General features: G+C 40.0%; 1 protein-coding gene across 1 annotated transcript; it reads right to left on the bottom strand.

The window, feature by feature from the left end:
- Nucleotides 1–1,778: 1,778 nt before the first annotated feature.
- Nucleotides 1,779–6,880, bottom strand: LOC117460702 (cell adhesion molecule CEACAM6-like). The gene is made up of 6 exons (XM_034102247.2): nt 6,820–6,880; nt 4,903–5,223; nt 3,758–4,033; nt 2,402–2,650; nt 2,235–2,317; nt 1,779–2,129 (listed from the first exon to the last, which is right to left on the bottom strand). The coding sequence occupies exons 1-5, from the start codon at nt 6,857–6,859 to the stop codon at nt 2,244–2,246; spliced, it is 960 nt and encodes a 319-aa protein (XP_033958138.2). The 5' UTR covers nt 6,860–6,880; the 3' UTR covers nt 1,779–2,129; nt 2,235–2,243.
- Nucleotides 6,881–21,381: the final 14,501 nt, after the last annotated feature.

Below are 21,381 nucleotides of genomic sequence, written 5' to 3'. Positions count from 1 at the left end.
TCACTCTCAGTAGCGGCAGCTCAATTCTGATTGGCTTGAAGGGCGGTCGTGAGATTTAAAAACAAAAACATATTAAAAGATTGGCATCAAAGGACACATAGATTGATAGATATGCAGTTATTAATAACATCTAATAAAAAATTCCCCTTTCCCTCAAACTTTGCGTGACCCCCATGGCGGGCCCCCGGGGGGTCGGGCTCCCCACTTTGAAAAACACTGCCCTAACTCCCCCTTTCATTATCACCAAGCTTCACGCCTCCCTTTCTCCTCTCTCTGTGTCTAAATATGAAACCCAAACTCTACTCTTCGTCTTCACTCTGCAGACTGCATGCTCTCTGTATGACTGACTGAACTTTCTTGCAAGAAATAAAATACGACAAAGACAGCTGAATGGTTTGATTCTCTATCCACATTTGATTGATAAACTCCCACCACAAACACGCTAAAGGAAAGACAAACCGTCACAATGCATAATGGGGCCTCTTTAAGGCGGTCATTATGCAAGCACGACAAAAAAGCCTTTGCGTCACATTTTGCAAAACTTTTGCAACACGTATTTCCGGTGTTAAACGTATTTTCACAGCTTCGTAGAGGAACACTTGATTTGGATCTGAAGTGTGTGCAGCTGTTAAAATGACATTCGGGGTGAGTTACCCCCCAATAATTCCTTTCGATAGACTCAATTCCTTAAAAGGCCGTGAAACATCTCAAACGTTTTAATTTATTTCCTGCCGTAAACAGAGAGGACAGATAGTTGGCAGAAATTAGACCTAAGATGTGTTGCATCTTGTAAATGTACAGTCATTCCTTCAGCAAGATCATAACAATATTACTAGGCAAATCATTCATTTAAATACACATTCTTTTGGATGTTCTTCATACAGTTTAAAATGACTAACATGCAAACACATTTCCTCCCAGACCTTTACAAACTCTGACACTGATATTTCTACTTTAAGGACTTCTCAGGCTCTAATTATAATCTTGGTCAGGATGATTCATAATGTCAGCTGTGATGTGAAGCAATGCTGTTGAACTTTTGTAACCCATAACTGGAAAATTGTAAGCTTTATTTAACACAGCAGCTTCTTTAGAAAGACAGGGGGTGGAGAAGTGTCACAAATATGACTAAATGCATGTTGCGTTTTATGTTAAGAAGTAGAAAAAACACATATATTAAAGGTGGGGTAGGTACGAATGGAGAAACCAGCTCGAGTGCGCGAGAATTTGAAACTACGCAGTCGGAAAAAATCTGTCCCTTCCTTAGAGCCCCTCCTCCAACACACACAAACGCGCATATGACCAATGAGTGCACGAGATAAGTTTGTGCACAGATCATAGACTGTAGCACAGATGGAGGCTGACAGGCAGGTAGGCCATCCAATCTGTTTAGCCGGGCCGAGGCAGATGATTGGTCGTGCTTTTTACAGCGCCACGGCTTCCACAGATGACGTTTTTATGTATTTATTGTCAAAGCATTTAATGTATTCATTGCTATCGGGATGTTAAGAGCATTCCATGGAATATAACAACAAGTGTTTCTGAAATAAATGACATACCCCACCTTTAAAGGTTTCTCATGATCAGGCTTGTATAACAATAAGAAATAAAGGCTTATCTTGTTCCAAAATGAATCCTACTTGCCTTTATATAAAGTAAAGTAATTAAGTTTATATTTTGACATAAATATCTTTGTCAATTAACAACAGTAACCATTGATTATTTCTGCAGGTCAAGTTATCGTGGTGCTATGATTTGTTGAACCAGATGATCATGAACATTTTATTCTTTTACATTTCAAAAAGTCAATTTAATTAAAATCTCTGTCAGGGAGGCCAAGCTGGCGCATTACACTCTCGAGACAAAACAACATGACATATTAGTATCCACCAAGGAGGCGTGTGGGTTGTGCGTTGGTGGGGTCAGGGGGTCACAAGTTCAAACCCCACTGCAGTCAGCATGTCGTTGTGTCCCTGAGACGCTTCACCCCAAAGTGCTCCTGTGGGGATTGTCCTCAGTACTGAGGATAAAAGCGTCTAACAAGTGACATGTAATGTAATGTAGTATCCAGTACACCACATTTTAACTTATTCATTCAGTTATAGTAAATTGCATCAGTGCAGTCTGATCTGAGGAACACATATGAAGACATACGTTAATATCACAGTAGGAGGGAATAATAAAATGATTTTTAAATGTGAACGGAAATGAGATGTATTGCAATGTTCTCTCACCTGCTGCTGTTACAGTAACCCTCTCAGAGACAGTGCACTGATCAGCAGCAGTACAAACGACCAGCAGGGAGCAGTGCAGGATGCTTCATGAAGAGAAAACAAACACTTATAATCACCTCTTGATATAAAGTGTCCTTATTAACATGGACAATAAGGCAGAGTCTCACCTCTGAGATGCAGGACTGTGGAGTTCCGCAGCATGGTCACCATATTGGAGGCGGTGCAGCTGTAGTTCCCTACGCTCTCCACCTGCAGCCTCTCGATGGTGAAGGTGGAGGTGTTCACCTGCGTCTCGTTGCCGTTGAACATCCAGCTGAAGGTCGCAGGAGGGACGGAGTCTGCTTCACACTGAAGGGTAACTCTCTGACCCGGAGCTGCTGCTGAGGGTCCTGTTATTGATACGTTATGGGGTCCATCTGCAGAGAGGAGCCAGATGCTTCATTTAGGCAAGAGTACTCAAACAACACTGTAGCACCGCTTACAGTCCTGCAGTTCAAATCTTACTTAAGTTATAATTTGCAAAATGTAAAGCCAAAGTAAAGTTACTCTATGACTGTTTTACACTGATGCATTAGAGACTACTTTACTCATGCATTCATGTAAAATGTATAAATGATTCTGTTGATTATTTTCTTGATTTGTAAAATAAATCATTCAGTCACAATTATCCAGAATCAAAGGTGACACCCTTCCAACGCTGGGTTTCAGCACAAACATATTAAAACATTTATTATTGAAAAAGTCAACAGAAAAAGCAGGAAATCCTTACATCTGAGGAGCTGGATTGTTTTATGGTGTTTTTCATGTTTTTTGTCAACAAATCTTAACTTGTAAACTAACTAAAGCTTGTAAATAAGAACCAACAAATAGTTCTTCTTTAATTGAGTAAAGATCAAATATAAAGTCTGTACTCACTCAAATGTACTTACATCCCAGCACTCAAAATACTATTGTTTTTTATTAAAAAAAAGAAGTTTTGGACTATAAAGTTCAGACGTCTACTTAAAGGTGGGGTAGGTAATTTTGGAGAAACCAGCTCGCGCTAGAATTAGAAAATACACAGCCGGAAAAAATCTGCCACTTCCTTACAGAGCCCCTCCTCCAACACACACGAACGCGCGCATGACCAATGAGGGCACGAGATAAGTTTGTGCCCCGATGGAAGGCTGACACTAGGCAGGTAGGCCATCCAGTTACTTTAGCCGGCCGGCTCAGATGATTGGTCGTGCTTTTTACAGCGCCACGGCTTCCACTGATTACATTTTTAATGTATTTATTGTCAAAGCATTAAATATATTCATTGCTATCGGGATGTTAAGAGCATTCCATGGAATATAACAACAAGTGTATCTCGAGCCGGTTTCTCAAACTTACCTACCCCACCTTTAATTAAGTTTATTAATTGCAAGAATTAAGAGATCATTTCAAAATATTTCATCAAATACATGAAACAGTCACTTTGAAATGACTCTTCATGGTCTTTTTTTTGCTCCACCAGAGTTTCCGCAGCAGTAGCTACTCACAGTTGACGGTGAGTCGGTGCTCCACCGTCATGCTGCTGATGGGGTTGCTGACTCGACACTGGAAGCTGCCGTGGTGTGAGCTGTGCACCGGGTGGATGAACACCGTCCTCTTGGAGTTGGAGAAGCTGACTCTGTCCCCCGGCTGCAGCATCTGACCGTCCTTCAGCCACTCTCTGCTGCTGATGGAGCCGGCCGCCTCGCAGCTGAGGTTAGTGAAGCTGCGGTCCTCGATCAGGACGCCTGGCGGGCTGCTGATGGAGGCTCCGGTGATCAGAGCTGACGGGGCATGAAGAGAGTTAAATAGGACATATTAAGCTCATTTTCAGGTTCATATTTGTATTTAGTGTCTACTGGGAAATGTCTCCATGCTTTAATGTTCAAAAAGCTCTTTATTTTTCTCATACTGCCTGTGCCGCAGCACCTCTTTTCACCCTCTGTGCTCACTGCTCTGTTGTGATTGGTCAACCACTTAGAGATGTTCCGCCCCTTAGCCTATCATCACATACAATGCGTCGGAGCGCTAGCCAATAGATGTGCAAGTGTGAGGGAGAGAAACTCCCTCTTGAGGGAAGTTTGGGATATTAACCTTTGCAGACTATTTACACAGAAACCGATATTACACACTACAGGAAAGGGAAGACCCCAACAAACAAAAATAGAGCACCTCTTAATATTTAAAGAAATACAAATAACAAGAGACACAACGGTGCAAGTAAGATTCAGGCATAAGAAAAAACTGATTTTCTTCATGATAGTTTTTAGTTAATTTGTTTCATGTTTTATTTAGAAACCTGTGTCATGATTTCACTTCCTTTCTTTGTGCTTTCCTCCTGTTTTGATTTCCCTTGACTTGTTAGTTGCACCATGCTACCACCTGACCTCCTGCACTGATCCATCATTCGTCCACATTTCCGTTTTGTCTTTGATGAATTCAGAATAAGACAATACAGATTATAAAATGATTAAACACCTGAACTTTTATGTTTGCAACTCATATAATTCCAATGACTGTATATAGACTATTCTGCACTGTATAGACTCTACTTTACCTGTACTATTGTATCTGTTTTATTGTTGGAGGAGTCTGTGACCTAAGATTTTCATTGTCATAACTACACTGTGCACTCATGAAACTTGAAACCCACCATACACGTTGAGCGTGGTCTTCCCCTGCCTCTGCAGCCCTGCGTCGGGGATGATGGTCACGGTGTACTCCCCGCTGTCCTCCAGCAGCAGGCCCCGCAGCTCCAGGGCCCCGGTGGCTCGGTCCAGGGTGATCCTGCTGCTGTAGCCCGGCTCCGTGATGTTGGTGCTGGTGGAGGTGATGATGTTCACCCCTTTGAAGCTCCAGCTGACGGAGAGGAAGGGGCTCTCTGGAGCGGTGAGGGTCGTGGAGAACGTCACGGTGCCGGCAGCGGCTCCACTCAGGGGCCCCGGGGGTAAGATGTCCTCGCCTGCACACATACCTGATGACACAAGATATATTTACTGTCTTATGTTTTTTTTTTTTACATGTTTTTGGGACATTTTGCCTCAATTTCTTAGATGTCTTTTATTTTGCTTAATGTTTTCATTGCATATTCTTACTTTAACTGCTTATGTTAATATAAAAACATTTATTTTACTTATTATATATATATATATATATATATAGACTTATTACTTTTATTGGACATTGTACTTTAACTCCTTGTGTTTATATACTCATCTTTATCATTGTATTAGTTGTATTGCACTTTTTTACTAAATACTTTATATAAATACTTTAAAAAATGTTATGTGGAAACTTTGCTTTAAATTCTTATGTTCAGAGAAATATAGTTTTACTTACTGTAATAACAACTTTTTATATAAATTATTTAATTTAATATTTTATTGGACACTTTACTTAAGTAAGTAAGTAACATTTATTTATAAAACGCTTTTCACAGACAAAGTCACAAAGTGCTTGACAAAACATTAAAACATCAGAAAAAACACTTATTTTATTCCATATTATATTTTTGATTGATTTAACACATACCACATACTTCCGGCTTATAGTGCCGCAGTGACGCGTCCTAAAACCCTGAAGTAAGTTAGCATTTTACCACGTCTGGTTCCTTCGCCAAAAAGCAATGGGATCTCTCCATAGGGTTTTGGAAAATAGCTCCAAATAATGTCTGTGGTTGAAACACATCGAAGAGACGGATCACGTTTTGTTCTACGGCATTAAATCCATCAGCAGTGACCCCACTGGGGATTTCTGAAGAGTCTACGTGTCTGAAAAACGATGGTTGTTACCAAGTGGCTGAATAGCACTACAGAAGTTGTCCAGGCCGTTGTACGTCATTACGCCGAACACGTAAACACTCCTCTAAATTTGTTTGCCCTGTTCTGCTTGAAAGCAAGTCCCTGCCTCCCGCAGACTGTTCAAACAAACGCTTCAACTTGTACCATTTAGAATCTGTATGTTTGAATATGGATCTTAAGTCGGCGTGACGTTGAAGCAGCGACCCGGCTGTAGTTCCTTTATAACATAACGTTAGCATTTTGCTTCTGGCGACTAGATTTATGATTAGAAAATGATAAAAGTAGGGTAGACATGTGGAGATTATCCAGCTGAACAAAACGTGATCCGTCTCTTAAAAAATGTGTGTCGACCACAGACCTTATTTCCAGCTATTTTCCAAAATCCTATGGAGAAATTGCATTGGTTTTTTTGTCGAAGGAACCAGAAGGAGTTTAAATTAAACTCCTTCCGGGTTTTAGGACGCGTCCCTGCGGCACTCTATGGTCATCAATATAAGCGTATTTATACAAAAATCTATATATTACGCCATTTTATTACATATTGTTATGAAATGGCCTGTTGTGTGACATAAGTACTTTGGTACTTTAAGAACACGTAGTTGCATATAACATACCATATTAAATGCAGGACTTTGTAACAGAGTAAGAAACCCTAACCTACAATGACACGAAATGCAAAGGAACCATTTCATACTTCAGGCTTGAATTGTAAAATCTTTGTTATTAAAACAACAAAATGAATGATGTTACAGATATTCTGAATGACCTACCTGACAAAAGAAGCAGCAATCGAGCAGCAGTCCCGAGCATCTTGTTGTCCGTGTTGTCTCGTGTCTCTCCTAAATCTAAACTGTGGAGAGTCCCAGGTTCTCCTTCTCTTTTATCGTCCCCCGCCCACAGCACAGGACCCACCGCAGCCCCCCCACTAAGTACCAAACATTGTTTACGATGCCACTGTGCAAATACTTCAAAATGCCTGAGGGTATATGTTCAGCCAGGAGTACCTGCTGCACTCAGGTTGAGGTTATTTTGTGGAAATGGCCTTTGATCAGACCAATAATAGCCAGCAGTGTTTTATTATTTGTCTGGATTTTAATTGAAATCTGCTGGACAAAATGTTTTAAAAAAGAATTATTAACATCCACTTGTATATTAAATCTAAATCTTGATATTGTTTTCATACTGCAGAGCTTTTAATATGTTTGAACATCTTATAAAATATATAAGATGGGGCGGTGGTGGCGAAGTCGATAGGGACTTGGCTTGGGAACTGGAAGGTCACCAGTTCAAGTCCCCGAAAGACCAAGTGCTACCGAGGTGTCCCTGAGCAAGGCACCGTTCCCCACACTGCTCCCCGGGCGCCCTTCAAAATGGCAGCACACTGCTCCTAACACTAGGATGGGTCAAATGCAGAGAAATAATTTCCCCATGAGGGATTAATAAAAGTTCATCTTACAGGTAACAACGTTTAAAAGTAGGATATTATGATCAATAATCTACATTTCTCAAGGTAGCCAAACCCCAACATGAATAGTTCCATCATCTTCACACTTTGAGCACGTATTGTTGGTTCATCACGAGTAATGTTCCTGATATATTTTGGGCTGTCTGAGTCATGGTGGAGGATGCCTCTCAGTTTTATGAGCTGCTCACTGAGTGCTCTCCTCCAGCATCGTGTTTGAGGAGCAGCGGCCGGGCGTAGCATTCCTCGGGAGGAACGATCAAAGAGGAGACACTCAGCTTCCTCCAGACTCTCCACACACACCACCCTGCCTTCAGAGTCTGCAGGAAGACCACATTAATGATTTGTTTTTCAACTGGAAAAGGGTCTCTTAATCACAATAATAATAGTAAGTACCTTTAATTTATAAGTAAGTTCACAAAGTCGATCTACAAAAATGCAATTCACACAACAAACAAAGATAAAATCAATGAAATTAGAAACATTACAAAGTGGGCTTTGAGTGCTTTAAATATGTCAAGGCTTATTTAGTTTTCTCCTTATCTAAAAAGTGTACCGCTGAAACAAAGAGCCATTCATGACGCGTCTCAAGTGTTTTGTGTCTGCAGGAAGAATTCATTAATGATTTGTTTTTAAACTGAGAAAGGGCCTCTTAATAATAATAATGATAATGATAGTACTTTTCTAACTTCTAGTCGTTTTACAAAAATACAATTCTCACTACAAACAAAGATAACTAAATCAGAAACATGACAAATAAAAGCAATGCAGAAAAGAGAGCGTTATGATGGCGTAGTAATGTCGTAGCACTTGGAATGGTTTGGCATAGTTCAAACTAAAGTACCGACATGATTCTTGTTACTCTGTACCCTCCTGGTTGAATGCACTTATTGTAAGTCGCTTTGGATAAAAGCGTTAAATGAAATGTAATGTAGTGATGGCAGAGTAATGATGTGGGGAATGGGGTTTAAAAGGAAATGGCTAGTCTGAAGCAGTGGGTTTTTAAATGAGTGTTTCTAGATATCATTTCTTAATATGTTTCTTAATGCTCTTAATGTCTTGTGTTGAAAGGTGCTGTATAAATACACTTGCCTTGCCTTTAGTGGGAGATAGCAGGTGAAGAGTTTATGCCATGGAAGTGTTTTGCATTGCCTGAAAGCTGTGTTAAATGTTCCATTCATAAATCTGTGAACAATATTTAGATTTGGTTGGATAGTTATTAGTCTAGAGAAAGTTTAGAGTGTAAAATATTATGATAGAAGTACATGATGACCATCCTCATACTCTCATAAGTGTAATTAGTTGTTGCAGCAAATGCTGTGTTGTGATTTGGTGACACATTTTAGACCACTTGAGAATCATTGAAAACAGTCAGACTACCACTTTACACACCAAGACCTTTAGGAACACCACAACAACACTTTGATTTGGTGTAAAACACTTAACAAATGTGAAGTTTCAGCAAGAACTGCCTTTTCAGCGTGTCTTTTGGATGGAAAGCACTTCACAACTAGAGTTTAATACAGAAACTGAAGTTTTATGTGATACAAAATACATTCTTAACAAATAGAGTCACGCTGTATCTCTGTACGTTTTTATGAGCTCCTTTGGTTATCTTCCAAGTCTGTTAAGTAATGCAAACACAGTTAAACAGACACACAAACCAAACCCCTCTTTCTATACAATGACTATCAATGCTGACATTGTTCTGAATCTCAAGACTTCTGCTTCTGAGAAAAGTGATTTATTCATTATAATATTAAATGTAGTCCTGTATGTTATTGCAAAGTTTAAAGAAGAGTTCTCGTAGCACTCGTATATTGGTTTGGACAAACAATGAGACGGTGTGAAAGATTACATTCGTTTTTTAGTTGCACAATAGACATGAGATTACTTTATAAACTCCTTGTTTACAGTAAATCTTGTTATTTTTTTGATTGAAGCCCAATAGAAACTCGGTTGTCTTTTTATTTCAGACCACAAACACATCAAATGTATTCTTGAAATGTATCAATCGATTATCTAAACAAATGTTGCTCGAAACTGATTATTAGAATACACAATTAAGCCTGCAGTCTGAGTCCTTTATACAAATGCAATGATACATTTATGTTCACATGTTAACACTTAGTTATATTTGATTCCTCATTGGTCAGATTTGTGATTCCAGATCAACACAAGTCTGAACTTTTTAGATCTTTCATCCAGGACGACCTTTGACCTGTGAGAGCAGCTCCTGCCAAGTCTTATCTGCGAGTTGTTAAAGTAGTTAATATTTTACAGCAGAGAAAAGCCACTGTTTTGCACACGGCACTGTAACTTTTATTCATGTATTCTATACCTGTATTATTTACTATTTGCTTGTTTTATGTTCATCCTAATGACTGTTTTTTTTTTTAATGACATTTTATAATGTGTGTGTATAACATGTCCCTCTAAACATCATGAACATATCAAAGCTATTCATTTGATGTTTTCTAATCAATAATCCAATGTCCTTGTCTCTATCAGTTTGTTCTGCTCCACAAAAATGTAAGAGTTGATTGATCATTTTCAAGAGCACATCCAACACAAAGCCTTTGTAAGTAATTAAGTTGTCCCGAGAAACCTGTGACCTCCTTCTGTCCTTGTCCTGGTCTGTCCTTACTCTGTGATGAATGATTCCCCTGTGTGAGCATCATAGTAATAATATATAAGATGATAAGATCTGACCTGACAACAGTTCAATCAGGAGAGACTTCATTTTGTTTAAAGAACATTTATTGACACATGTCATATGATAAATGTTAAGTCTTTGGCGATTAGACCCTGATCCTGAAATGGTATATCTAAAGGGGGAAATGCAGCCGTGAGCATATAGGGAACCCCCCGGGGTCTAAAGACACCGGGGATGATGCTGAAGATCTGGATTTGATGAGGAGGTGGATGAAGAGGAGGTGTGATGAGGTCTTTGGATTAACTGTCCTGGCACTGGATGTGATGAAAGGAGGTGGATGGGAGGAGGTGGATGAGGAGGTGGATGAGGAGGAGGAGGAGGAGGAGGAGGAGGAGGAGGAGGAGGAGGAGGAGGAGGCGGCGGGCGGCAGCATGAACACCTGAAATCACAGCTGACTGCAGGAGAGAGGAGAACCATTCTAAAGTTTGGCTGCAGCTCAGTGATTGGCTGCTGGAGAATGAGGTGAATGTAATAGGTTAATGACCACGCCTGTGATGAGCTGATTGTATGCAGCTGCGGACTGAATGTATACACACCCAGTCTTCCTGATAGAACTTGCGCTGAGCTTCATTTTAGAGAAGATACTAAATACATCTGTACACATGCACACTTCTGTTTGAGAGTCACACGCATTCATGCCATCAGTTATGAATGCTGACAAAGTCCATTTATCTTTCCATAACCCGTGTCATGAAATGTTTATTATTAATATACAAATATTAACTAGAAAATATTACTATAGAGTCCAGTAATAATTTTAACCAGGCTCATGGTGTATTGATTTTCCATCCAAAAAGCACAGGAATTGTTTGAAATATCAGTATTTGATATACATTTATAAATATGTTGAACATGTTTCACAGTGTATGAATGTACAAATTAATGAACAAGATCATAATGCTGCAGTGTTTTAACTTCATATAATATTCCTGTTTGGATAGAAGAGACTAACATCACGATTGATGACTAAAGAAAATATTATTTTTTACACTAACACTTCAGAAAACGAGTAAACTAACCAGTGTTTTCCTGGGAAACAAGACATATCACCATCAATCTATTTCTTTGTTTAACACAAACAGACGTTCATATTACAATATTATCTATAATACTTCATATCTACTGCTATATTAATACTAAAACACTGCAAATTGATAGATGAACTCAATGAATTGTATTGTGATGGGTTTACCAAATATATTGATATTGAAGTGACTGTTATTTTGTATATTGATTGTTGTGTTTTGTTACCTTAATGTGTGCATATGTGTAAATGTGTCTGTTGATTGTGTATATAGGATATACGTATTGTATACTTAAGCAATAGCTCACGACAGGCCGTGGTATATGCTCATTATATCACAGCTAAGGGGCGTGGTTCGGCCCGACGCGAAGCTGCAGGCAGTTTGCTTTTCAGCCCAACGGCTCAGACGCGGAGGGATACTGACTTGTTGTGAAAAGTAACTTACAATTCTACCCGTGGTATACGCTCAGTATATCACGGCTAAGAACCAATCAGATTGCTTGATTTGACTTGTCCGTTTAATAAATATTGTTATACATATCTGTATACTGTATACTTTTACAATCGGGATTGTTGGAAACTAAAGTTATATAGGACCATGTTACAAAGTTATTTTCATTTGAATATTAACAAAACCATACGCAATATTGCTTAACAATTGCGGGGGGCTGTGGCGCAGTGGGTAGTGGTGTTCGGATCAGGGGGTCACAGGTTCAAACGCCACTGCAGTCAGCATGTCTTTGACGTTGTGACCCTGAGACACTTAACCCCAAATTGCTCCTGCGGGGATTGTCCACAGTATTGAGTATGTAAGTCGCTTTGGATAAAAGGGTCTAACAAGTGACATGTACTGTAATGTAAGAACTTGGGGCAAGAAGTCATAAATAAATGCATCTGAGAGCCGACTTTGTTGCTGCTGACAGACAGAATAAATAATGACTGCCATATAAATTGGAGGGCCGATACTCATCATATACAAAGTATATTTAAGATGATGAACAGCAACTGTTTTATATCAAGCAGCATATCTATGTGTTCTCATATGGGATTGTCATGAGCTTCGGAGATAAGATAAATTGAGTACATTCAATAAAATAAAAAGTAGTTTATTATATGCTGAAGAAATGTGGCATCGTTGATGTTTTATAAACTCTGCTGTGAGTCACTGTCAGTAGAAGCAGACAGGTGTGATGTCTGATGAATTTAAATAGTATTTCACACATAATGTCATATGTTTTATCGTCTTCAGATTGAGAATGGTGGGAAATACTTTTCGAACTCACATGCATGGCTAGTGTTTAAGTGAATAACTACCAATGTTAGTGTATCTCTGGTAAGCACAGTGTCATTCAATATTAAGGCATCTGTATTTCTCTTTCATTCTCAATGTTTTTCGTAAAACAGGAAATAGTCAAACTTGATGTTTCTGTCGTGATCATGGCAGTAACAAAGGAGGCAATAGGGAACCAGACACAGTGTTTATTAAATATACAAATATATACACAACATGTATTTCATAATAACATACATGTACTTTATTCCAATAAGCAGGCTTAAATGATTTTAATTATTTACAGCTTGTTAAATATGTTACATATGCATAGAGTGGACAGGGCCGTGGGAAGTAGGGGTGTTGAGGGTGCTGCAGTACCCCCTGGTGGAGGACAGGGGATCTGCACTTCCACAAGATATGAGAGAGAGAGAGAGAGAGAGAGAGAGAGAGAGAGAGAGAGAGAGAGAGAGAGAGAGAGAGAGGTTCACCGGTACATGCGGGGATTGTTGTTAGCTTCTGCTGCGCTAACGGTCCGGATTAAAGAAGCTGTTTCTATAATGTGGAGGGAGAGTCCTCTCCTGTCAGACTGAGAGGCTCAGTGAGGTAAAGGACTCTGAGGGTTTAGAATATATAGATCACTTTAGTCTAAGTTATCTCGTGAGTCTCAAACGTTTTGATCACAATTTATGTAAACAAATATTTATTTCCAAGGCACACCTTTATAATTATTAGGATAAATAAAAACAGGTTTGAAAACTTGTACTTAAATACAGTAATTAAGTAAATCCATGTAATTATATTCCGCCTCTGGAACCACCTTTCTTCATCAGGCCTCCTAACCTTGTTTCATGCTTACCTACTCTTCTTCACCATATTATGGACAATGGTTCCACACACTATCGCAACAACAAGAACACATCCAGCTGTGAGGATGGCCGCTCGGCCAGCAGCAAATGTGCTCTGAGAAATCTGGAGAAATAAAACACCATGAAGATCCTACATACACTTCTCAAGAACACACCATGTCTTCCTGGTACTGTAACTGGTACTGAACTTTTGACAGAACACCCATAACATTCATCTGGCTGCAACTTACAAATTATTTATCTAATATATCATATGCCAATCACTTGTATACTCTTATTGCACTATTTCACTGATGGGAATTACGGCTCTTTGAAGGGAGCCGGATCTTATGTTCCTTTACGAGAGCCGTTCAAAAGAGCCGGGGACGAGGTTACTAGGTTTATCTGCGAAATAATCACCAGGAGGATGATTGACTGTATTGTCAGAAATCTACTTTTACTCATAGAACATTTTTATAACTTGCTCCATCTCTCAGCCAGCCAAACTTCTACTCAAGCAGCATGCGTCATGCCATCATCTACGGCACATTTGCATTCAGGAAAGCAAGTTCCTGTATAGGCGAGTGGATTTATGGCAGGCAGTGAACCAACGATAAAAAGAACGTCTCTCACCACGTAGGACTCGGTTCCCTTCGTTCTTACCAAAGAGCCGTTTAAAAGAATCGGATCGTACGCGAACGTCACATCACTATATTTCACTATTTCACTATTTCTTCTGTTTTATTGTGTTGCACTGTTGGAGGAGCCTGGGGCCTAAGATTTTCATCGACATAGCTACACTAAAGCGATGTAGGTATGACAAATAAAAGCCTTGAATCTTGGTATAAAAAAACATTGTCCGCGTCAGATTTTCTTTCTTTTGCAGTCACATACCTCCAACAGATAGTGTGTGGCTCTCTGTTTGACTCAGGCTCGTTGCAGAGCTCTCAGCGGAGCAGCTGTACGTCCCACTGTCAGAGCTGCTGATGGACATTATGACGTACGCAGCCTCATGCACGCTAGCTGGCTTTCCATCAAGAAACCAGGTGAACGTTGGTGATGGTACGGACATGGTGGAGCAGTAAAGCATCGTGAAATCTCCGACACGCACAGATGCAGGTCCTTTGATGGCCATGTTGTCAGGTCCGTCTGTAACACAGCAGTCACATAGAGGCCTCTGGTGTTTATTTTTGTTTGGTTTTCAAAAAAATACCTCTAATTCTTAAAAATACCAATGCTATACTTTTGTGGGCCTTAACCAATGTTGACTTTTGGCTAAAAAGGTATTTGGTGTATGTATTGAGAACTCCAAATCCCATTGAAAGTAAGTAAAATGAAAATATACCACAGTGTAGAAATACTATGAAGCTGATTTAAAGGGGACCTATCATGCAAAGTGCACTTTTGTACGTCTTTTATACATGTGTCCCCGGTGAGTCCGGGAACTCACCAAATCAGAAAACACAACCCTCTCTTTTCCTCCGTACCCAAATCTCTAAAAACGGGGCTGCAACGGGTCTGATACAGACTTCATTCAGTGCACACAGATCATGGGAACAAGTAAAATAAATACCTTTGTCATGATAACATTTCCGTCTCTATTCTTCTCTGTTTTTCATTATGTAAACTGCTGTGCTGATCCTCATTGGGCATTTAGACCTCTCTTTTGCAAACCGGCTGATCAGATGATGTGAATTGTGTTATTGAGTTTTGGGTAGATGAGCATTAGACCCATAGTTGTGTTTTACGACCGCCATTCCTACTGTTCCATTAATGACTTTGTCTGGAGCCTGAGAGAGATTGCCATCTTATCTCAGGCTGTAGCACAAGTCCCTTTGTCATAAACTCACATTGGATGAAGAGATCCATCGACTGGCTGATTTCACTTGTGGCACCATTTGACGCGTTGCACCTGAACGGTCCCTGGTCGTAGCGGGTCTCATGAATGGGGCGAAGCCTGCGAGCTAGTTCAGGCAGTCAACTCGAGCACTCATGCTGCATTCATACATAACGCCCCTTGCCACTTAATATGCCGCTCTATTTAACCTGCCAGATCTAATAATAATTAATAATTCCTTACATTTATTATAGCACTTTATCAATGACTCAAAGCGCTTTACATATACACACATTACACATATTTTATACATGCAATGGTCAGAAACTGTGGACAATACCCACAGGAGCAAGTTCAGGTGAAGTGTCTTGCCCAAGGACACACCGGCTTTACAGACGCAGCAGCGGCGGGTTTCACCCCTTGATCTGATGATCATTGCACAGCGCACTGCGCCACACCGTCCATCTTCACGCCTCAAAGTCATCGAGGCACTTTTACAAGTATACATTGGTATCATACATGTACTGTGGACAATACCCACAGGAGCAAATCCGGGTGAAGTGTCTTGCCCAAGGACACAACGGCCTGACGCAGTGGGGGCGGGAGCGGGTTTCGAACTGGAGTTCCCCAGCACTCCCCCTTGATCTGATGATCAGATGCACAGACCACTGCGCCACCCGTCCATCTCTCTCCATGCATTGCTTGCTGCTGCTATTGCTGCAGCTACTTCCACGTCGCTGCTGCTTGCTGCCCCACCACCACCCCAGCTTCCACCTGTAGGCTCGGGGGTTAGTTATTTAATCATCACTCATCGTGCTATGTATATCTATGGAGTGATGATGCCCGAGCCTAGTCGCCAAACTCAACTATATGCTGCTTCTAATAAACATGTTAAAGGAACACGTGAGTCGTCTGACTGAACTATAGTTAAAGTGGAGTTTCCATCAGTGATCTGCACTCTGTCACTTCCTGTAACCTCAGAGCTGCTGTTCAGCCAGAGGAAAGAGAGAGGGGATCCAGAGGAGGAGCAGGACAGACTGACGGAGCTGCTGAACTCAAACAAATGTGTTGTTTGAAGCTACTGCGACATTGGAGACTGGTGCTGTAGATTAAAAAAGTTAAAAAGACATAAGCAGCAAGTCAAGTCATTGTATCTTAATCATTTAACTTACTAAATGTACTGTGACTTACTCTGTACAGAGATGGCTGCAGCTTGAGACGTCTCATATCTCAGAGTCTTCTCGTTGAAGGCCTGACAGCTGGAGCTTCCACTTTGATTCATCTGAACGTTCATCAGACTGAGATCTGGTCCGGTATCAGACAGCAGGTCTCCATTCAGAAACCACTTGAATACAGCGGGAGGTTTGGAGTCAGCTGATGTCTGACCCGTTCTCAAAGTATTCTTGTGACGGAGAAAGCTTTAAAAGGGTCTTTTCTGCCCAACTGCGAGAAAAAGACATCAAATGGTATAATCAACGATATAATAACAGCAGCTTGAGCGAAACAGCTTCCAGCTTGGCTCAGTGCGAACGGGTCATTAATGTTAAGTGTGCCGTTTAAAAGCCGAGATGCATCATTAAACTTAATACGGCCTTCATTTACTCAGCACCAGCCACACACTGCAGCTATCAAACAGCAAGGAGCTCAGTAAACACATTTAGATAAACTAACCTGACATGATGACTGTAACAAGTATAAATCAAAGCTGGGCTTGCATGATTTGAAAAAACAACACATTGTGAGGGTTTGTCTGATCTTGTAATTGCAATACGATATGATTTGTAGCCTTTACAGACCATTGACATATGACTTACGTATTTAACACTACAGGAGAGGTACACCCCCGAAAGCACAATAGGGCCCCTTTAAAGGTCTTTCTAGTGTTTTCATTCAGATGCTGTGACTTTAAAGAATACTCACAGCTGATGTCGAGGCTCGCTGGTGTAGTTACTGAAATGATTGAACACATGACAAATGAACGGTCCCCGGTCGTAGCGCGTCACGTTAATTATATTGAGAGTGGATCCTTCACCAGGGATCTGAACTCTGTCGCTCAGTGTAACCTCAGAGCTGCTGTTCAGCCAGAGGAAGGAGGGGAAAGAGCCAGAGGAGGAGCAGGACAGACGGACGCAGCTGCTGAACTCTGACAGATCTGTGCTGCTTGGTGTTGTTACGACATCTGAGATGTGTGGAGAAAAAAAAAGAAATGTTGGGATTAGAAAATAAGATTGCAATCGTCATTTGTTTTGACTTGTGTTGCCTGTTTCTGTCGAAAAGAATATCACATTCTGTAACAATTATGTGTCCAACAAAACAAGTATACAGTCTTTAAATAACTATTTCTGACTGTTTCAGCATTCAGTTATTATGCTCCAAATATCTGGAACAAACTCCCAGAAACCTGCAGGTCCGCTGCAACTCTGACTACTTTTAAATCCAGGCTGAAGACTTTTCTTTTTGTCGCTGCTTTTAATTGAACTATTTACATCTTAGACTGCACTGTAACTTTTATCATGTACTTTTTCTTTTAATGTTTATTTTATTATCTTTTCTTTGTAATGACTGATTTTAAATGCCATTTTCTTAATGTCTTTCGTTTTTTGTAAAGCACTTTGAATTGCCTTGTGTTGAAAAGTGCTATATAAATAAACTTGCCTTGCCTTGCCTTATACAATTAGTAATCACTGTTTGAAACTAAAAGCCTAAAGGTCTACTTATTTTAACCAACAGCATTACAATAAGTTATTCTCCCTAACCTACATTTCATTACAAATACAACAACAACACAATTAAATCTCCAAGTAATTATTTCTGTATGAAATCAAATAAAATGTAGGCAACCCAACAATATCCTTGCAATATTGATATGGACGTATTTCATCAGAAAGATTGTGATATTTGTTTTCTTCATATCCACAGCCCTAACTCCAACCTTTAAAGTGACTTGTTCACAACACACACCCATACATGCTACTTATTTTTGACCCAAATCAACAAGAATGAATTCTCCTCAACTTACATGTTAGTACAGAGACAGCTACAGTCTGAGATGTTTGAGTCATCAGAGTTGTGTTGTTAAAGGCCTGACAGCTGTAGTTCCCAGACTCCTATGAACGTTCATCAGACTGAGATCTGATCCAGTATCAGACATCAGGTCTCCGTTCAGAAACCACTGAATGAAGGCAGAGTCCAGAGTCAGCTGAGCACGTCAGGATGATGTCTGATCCTTCGTCATAGTATTCTAGTGACGGAGATATTGTCAGATTTATATTTTCTGGCCCGACTGTGGAGGAACATTCAAAGTTATGTTTACCCATAGAAATATAAGGAGAAAAAACAAGGAAGAGAACATCACAGATAAGTGCTCGGCAATATTTTGATAATCATATTATATAAATATTGTAATACACGGCTAGTTGACGTGTTAGAATATACATATTGTGATATCATTATATGTTGTCTTTTTCTGGTTTTAAAGGCTACTTTACAATGAAGTTGTCATTTGTATTGTTTGTCTTTGCCCTCTAAGCAATATCACTGATATATAATGTCTTATTTTATTCATTTTTACTTATTCACCTACATATTGTCCATACATGTACTTTGTTCTAAATATTTAAACTCATTTCGTACATACAGTATGAATAAAACATGCCTTATTGTATCCCTCCAAATGTGGCAGATAAATAAAGTTAATATTGAGAAAATATATTCATTAATATTTTGACATTTTAGGTAATGCAAACATTCCCAACAAGGGCTGGACATTATTCAATATGAGCATGTGTCCTCGATATAATTGACTTGCCCTTTTGTGTTGCTCTCCATGAGCTTTCTTCAGTTTCTTTGCATTCATTGTGGGAGTTGTGTTTTCCTTGGCTGTCTTCCCCCTGAGACAAATGTGTAATGAGCCCAGCTGGCCTGATTCTTTGGGAACATAACGTAGCTGAACCTCGACCTGACCAACTGCAGCAACCATTCACACTGCCCTCAAAGGCTGGTACGGTGGCACTCGGCATGATGGGTGCCGTCTTCTCTGAGATGACGGTTCACCACTATCCTTCCAGGTTTTATTAATGCGTTAACCTGATTTGAGTAGTTTCAGCAATCTTCTAAATTGTGTTCTTTGCTTGATAATTTGATAATTGCCAATCATTTGACCCTTCTGAAACTGATTAACATCCTTTCCACGACCACAGGATATGTCTGCGGGGGTTAAATAACTTGTTGCTAGCTGAAACATGTTATTCACTGCAGTAATTATCCAATGGATGGTTCTTACCGATTTGCTTAGCTAAATCCAGGTGGTGCATTTTTTTCTTTTTGGACGGGACAGTGTATGTTATGGTAAGGCGAGGCACATTGAAAATGGCTTGTTGAAGTTATGAAATCATCTTTATCTTAGAAGATTATATCCAGAAAAACATACTCACCCAGTACAGTTACAGAAGAAGGCTGAGACGTCTCATATCTCAGAGCTTTGTTGTTGAAGGCCTGACAGCTGTAGCTTCCACTTTGACTCATCTGGATGTTCCTCAGTGTGAGCTCTGGTCCATTATCAGACAGCAGGGCTCCATTCAGAAACTACTGCAACTGGGGGGGGGGGGGGGTTTAGAGTCTGCTGAGCAGGACAGGAAGAATGATTGAATGAAAACTTTATTACAGACTCAGGGTCCAGATAAAAGACAAGGCATTATAATAAATTACATACACAGCATAAAAATAATTCATAGTTTAAGAATAATTTAAATCAGTGTCCTACAAAGAGACAACTATACCAATGTCTCCACAGCTGCGATTGGTAGAGTGTACTAAACCGTATGTTCGATAAGGCCAAGAGGATTTCATTATCAGAGTCATTAAGCCGGCAAATACATTTATACATAAGATTTCTTAAAACAGCTTGTAGAGTATTGACTCCTGCAGCCACACACATTTCACTCTTCAGCAATATTCTCATGGCATCATTATTAGCTACTTGAAGTTTCCGTAAACTTGCTTTTCTGTAGTTTGACCACGGATGTGCCGTTTAGAGCGGTGTGCAACATGCTCTGAACAGAGACATCTTCACTCCATCTGTACATGCACCAAACCTATAGGAGAATGTTTGCTTGTGCATACATCATGCGGCATTGCCTATAAATATCTTAATCTGTCATTTGTTCTGTAATAAAGTGTCCAAGATATTTTAACTTATTACAGACACTAAGATTAATATCAGACACTTTAAAATCAGGACATTTAAGACATGTATCCTCTTTGGTTCTAAAGATCATGACAGCACTCGTGGCTGGCGTTGTATTTGATGTCATGCTCCACACCCCACACAGAGCACACAGCAAGAAGCTGCTGAAGACCAGCGCTAGATGGACTCAGCACAACAAGATCATCTGCATACATAATATGGTTCACTAGAGTAGCTACTATCATGCATCCAGTATTACAGGCTTTCAGTCGCTCGGACAGATCATCAATATAAAGGTTAAAAAGAACTGGGGACATCATTCCACCTTCTCTGACCCCATTGCTAACCCCAAATGGGGCTGAGACCCTATTGCCCCATTTGACTTGCATAGTCTGGGGGCCATACCAGTAGACCAGAATTCTCACAATGTATTTGGGCACCCCGCTTTGACTCAGTTTAACAAATAACTTCCTATATGATTAACACGATCAAAGGCTTTAGAAGCATCAATGAAACACATAAGAACTGAGGAGTTATTACCTCTATATGTGTTGACAGTTTCCTTCAAGGCGTATATACACAGGTCAGTGCCGTGTTTAGCCTTAAAGCCAAACTGGTTATCTGTTGAGTTAATAAAGTCATCTAATCTGTCCAGCAGAATTCTTTCTAGGGCTTTTGACAGTATGCTGGCTAACGCTATGGGCCTATAGTTATCTAGGCTTCCCACTTTACCGGCTTTGTCCTTAATAACTGGCACCAACAGAACAGACACCATTGAGTCTGGTAACAAGCCATGACTCATAAAGGCAGAATATAAGCAGAAATATGATCTTCACCACTGGCTTTGTTGTCCGACAGCTTGTTTATAGCTTGGCACACCTCATGTGGCATTATCACCATTGATTGACTCATTGCTATCAATATCATCTACCCTATACAGTTCACTTTGGACACAGTTGAATAAGGTACTATAATGCTGTCGCCATAACT

The sequence above is a fragment of the Pseudochaenichthys georgianus genome, chromosome 16, assembly GCF_902827115.2.
Source record: "Pseudochaenichthys georgianus chromosome 16, fPseGeo1.2, whole genome shotgun sequence".
In the NCBI taxonomy this organism is placed as follows: Eukaryota; Metazoa; Chordata; class Actinopteri; order Perciformes; family Channichthyidae; genus Pseudochaenichthys; species Pseudochaenichthys georgianus.
Note: the sequence above shows the minus strand (reverse complement) of the source record. Positions and strands in the feature narration are given on the sequence as shown.

Coding starts and splice junctions, on each gene's coding strand:
- LOC117460702 (XM_034102247.2), bottom strand. CDS start 6,859: ATGCTCGGGACTGCTGCTCGATTGCTGCTTCTTTTGTCAG. Junction 5,224..6,819: donor ATTGCTGCTTCTTTTGTCAG/GTAGGTCATTCA, acceptor TTGTGTCATCAG/GTATGTGTGCAGGCGAGGAC. Junction 2,651..3,757: donor GCACCGACTCACCGTCAACT/GTGAGTAGCTAC, acceptor TCCTCTCTGCAG/ATGGACCCCATAACGTATCA.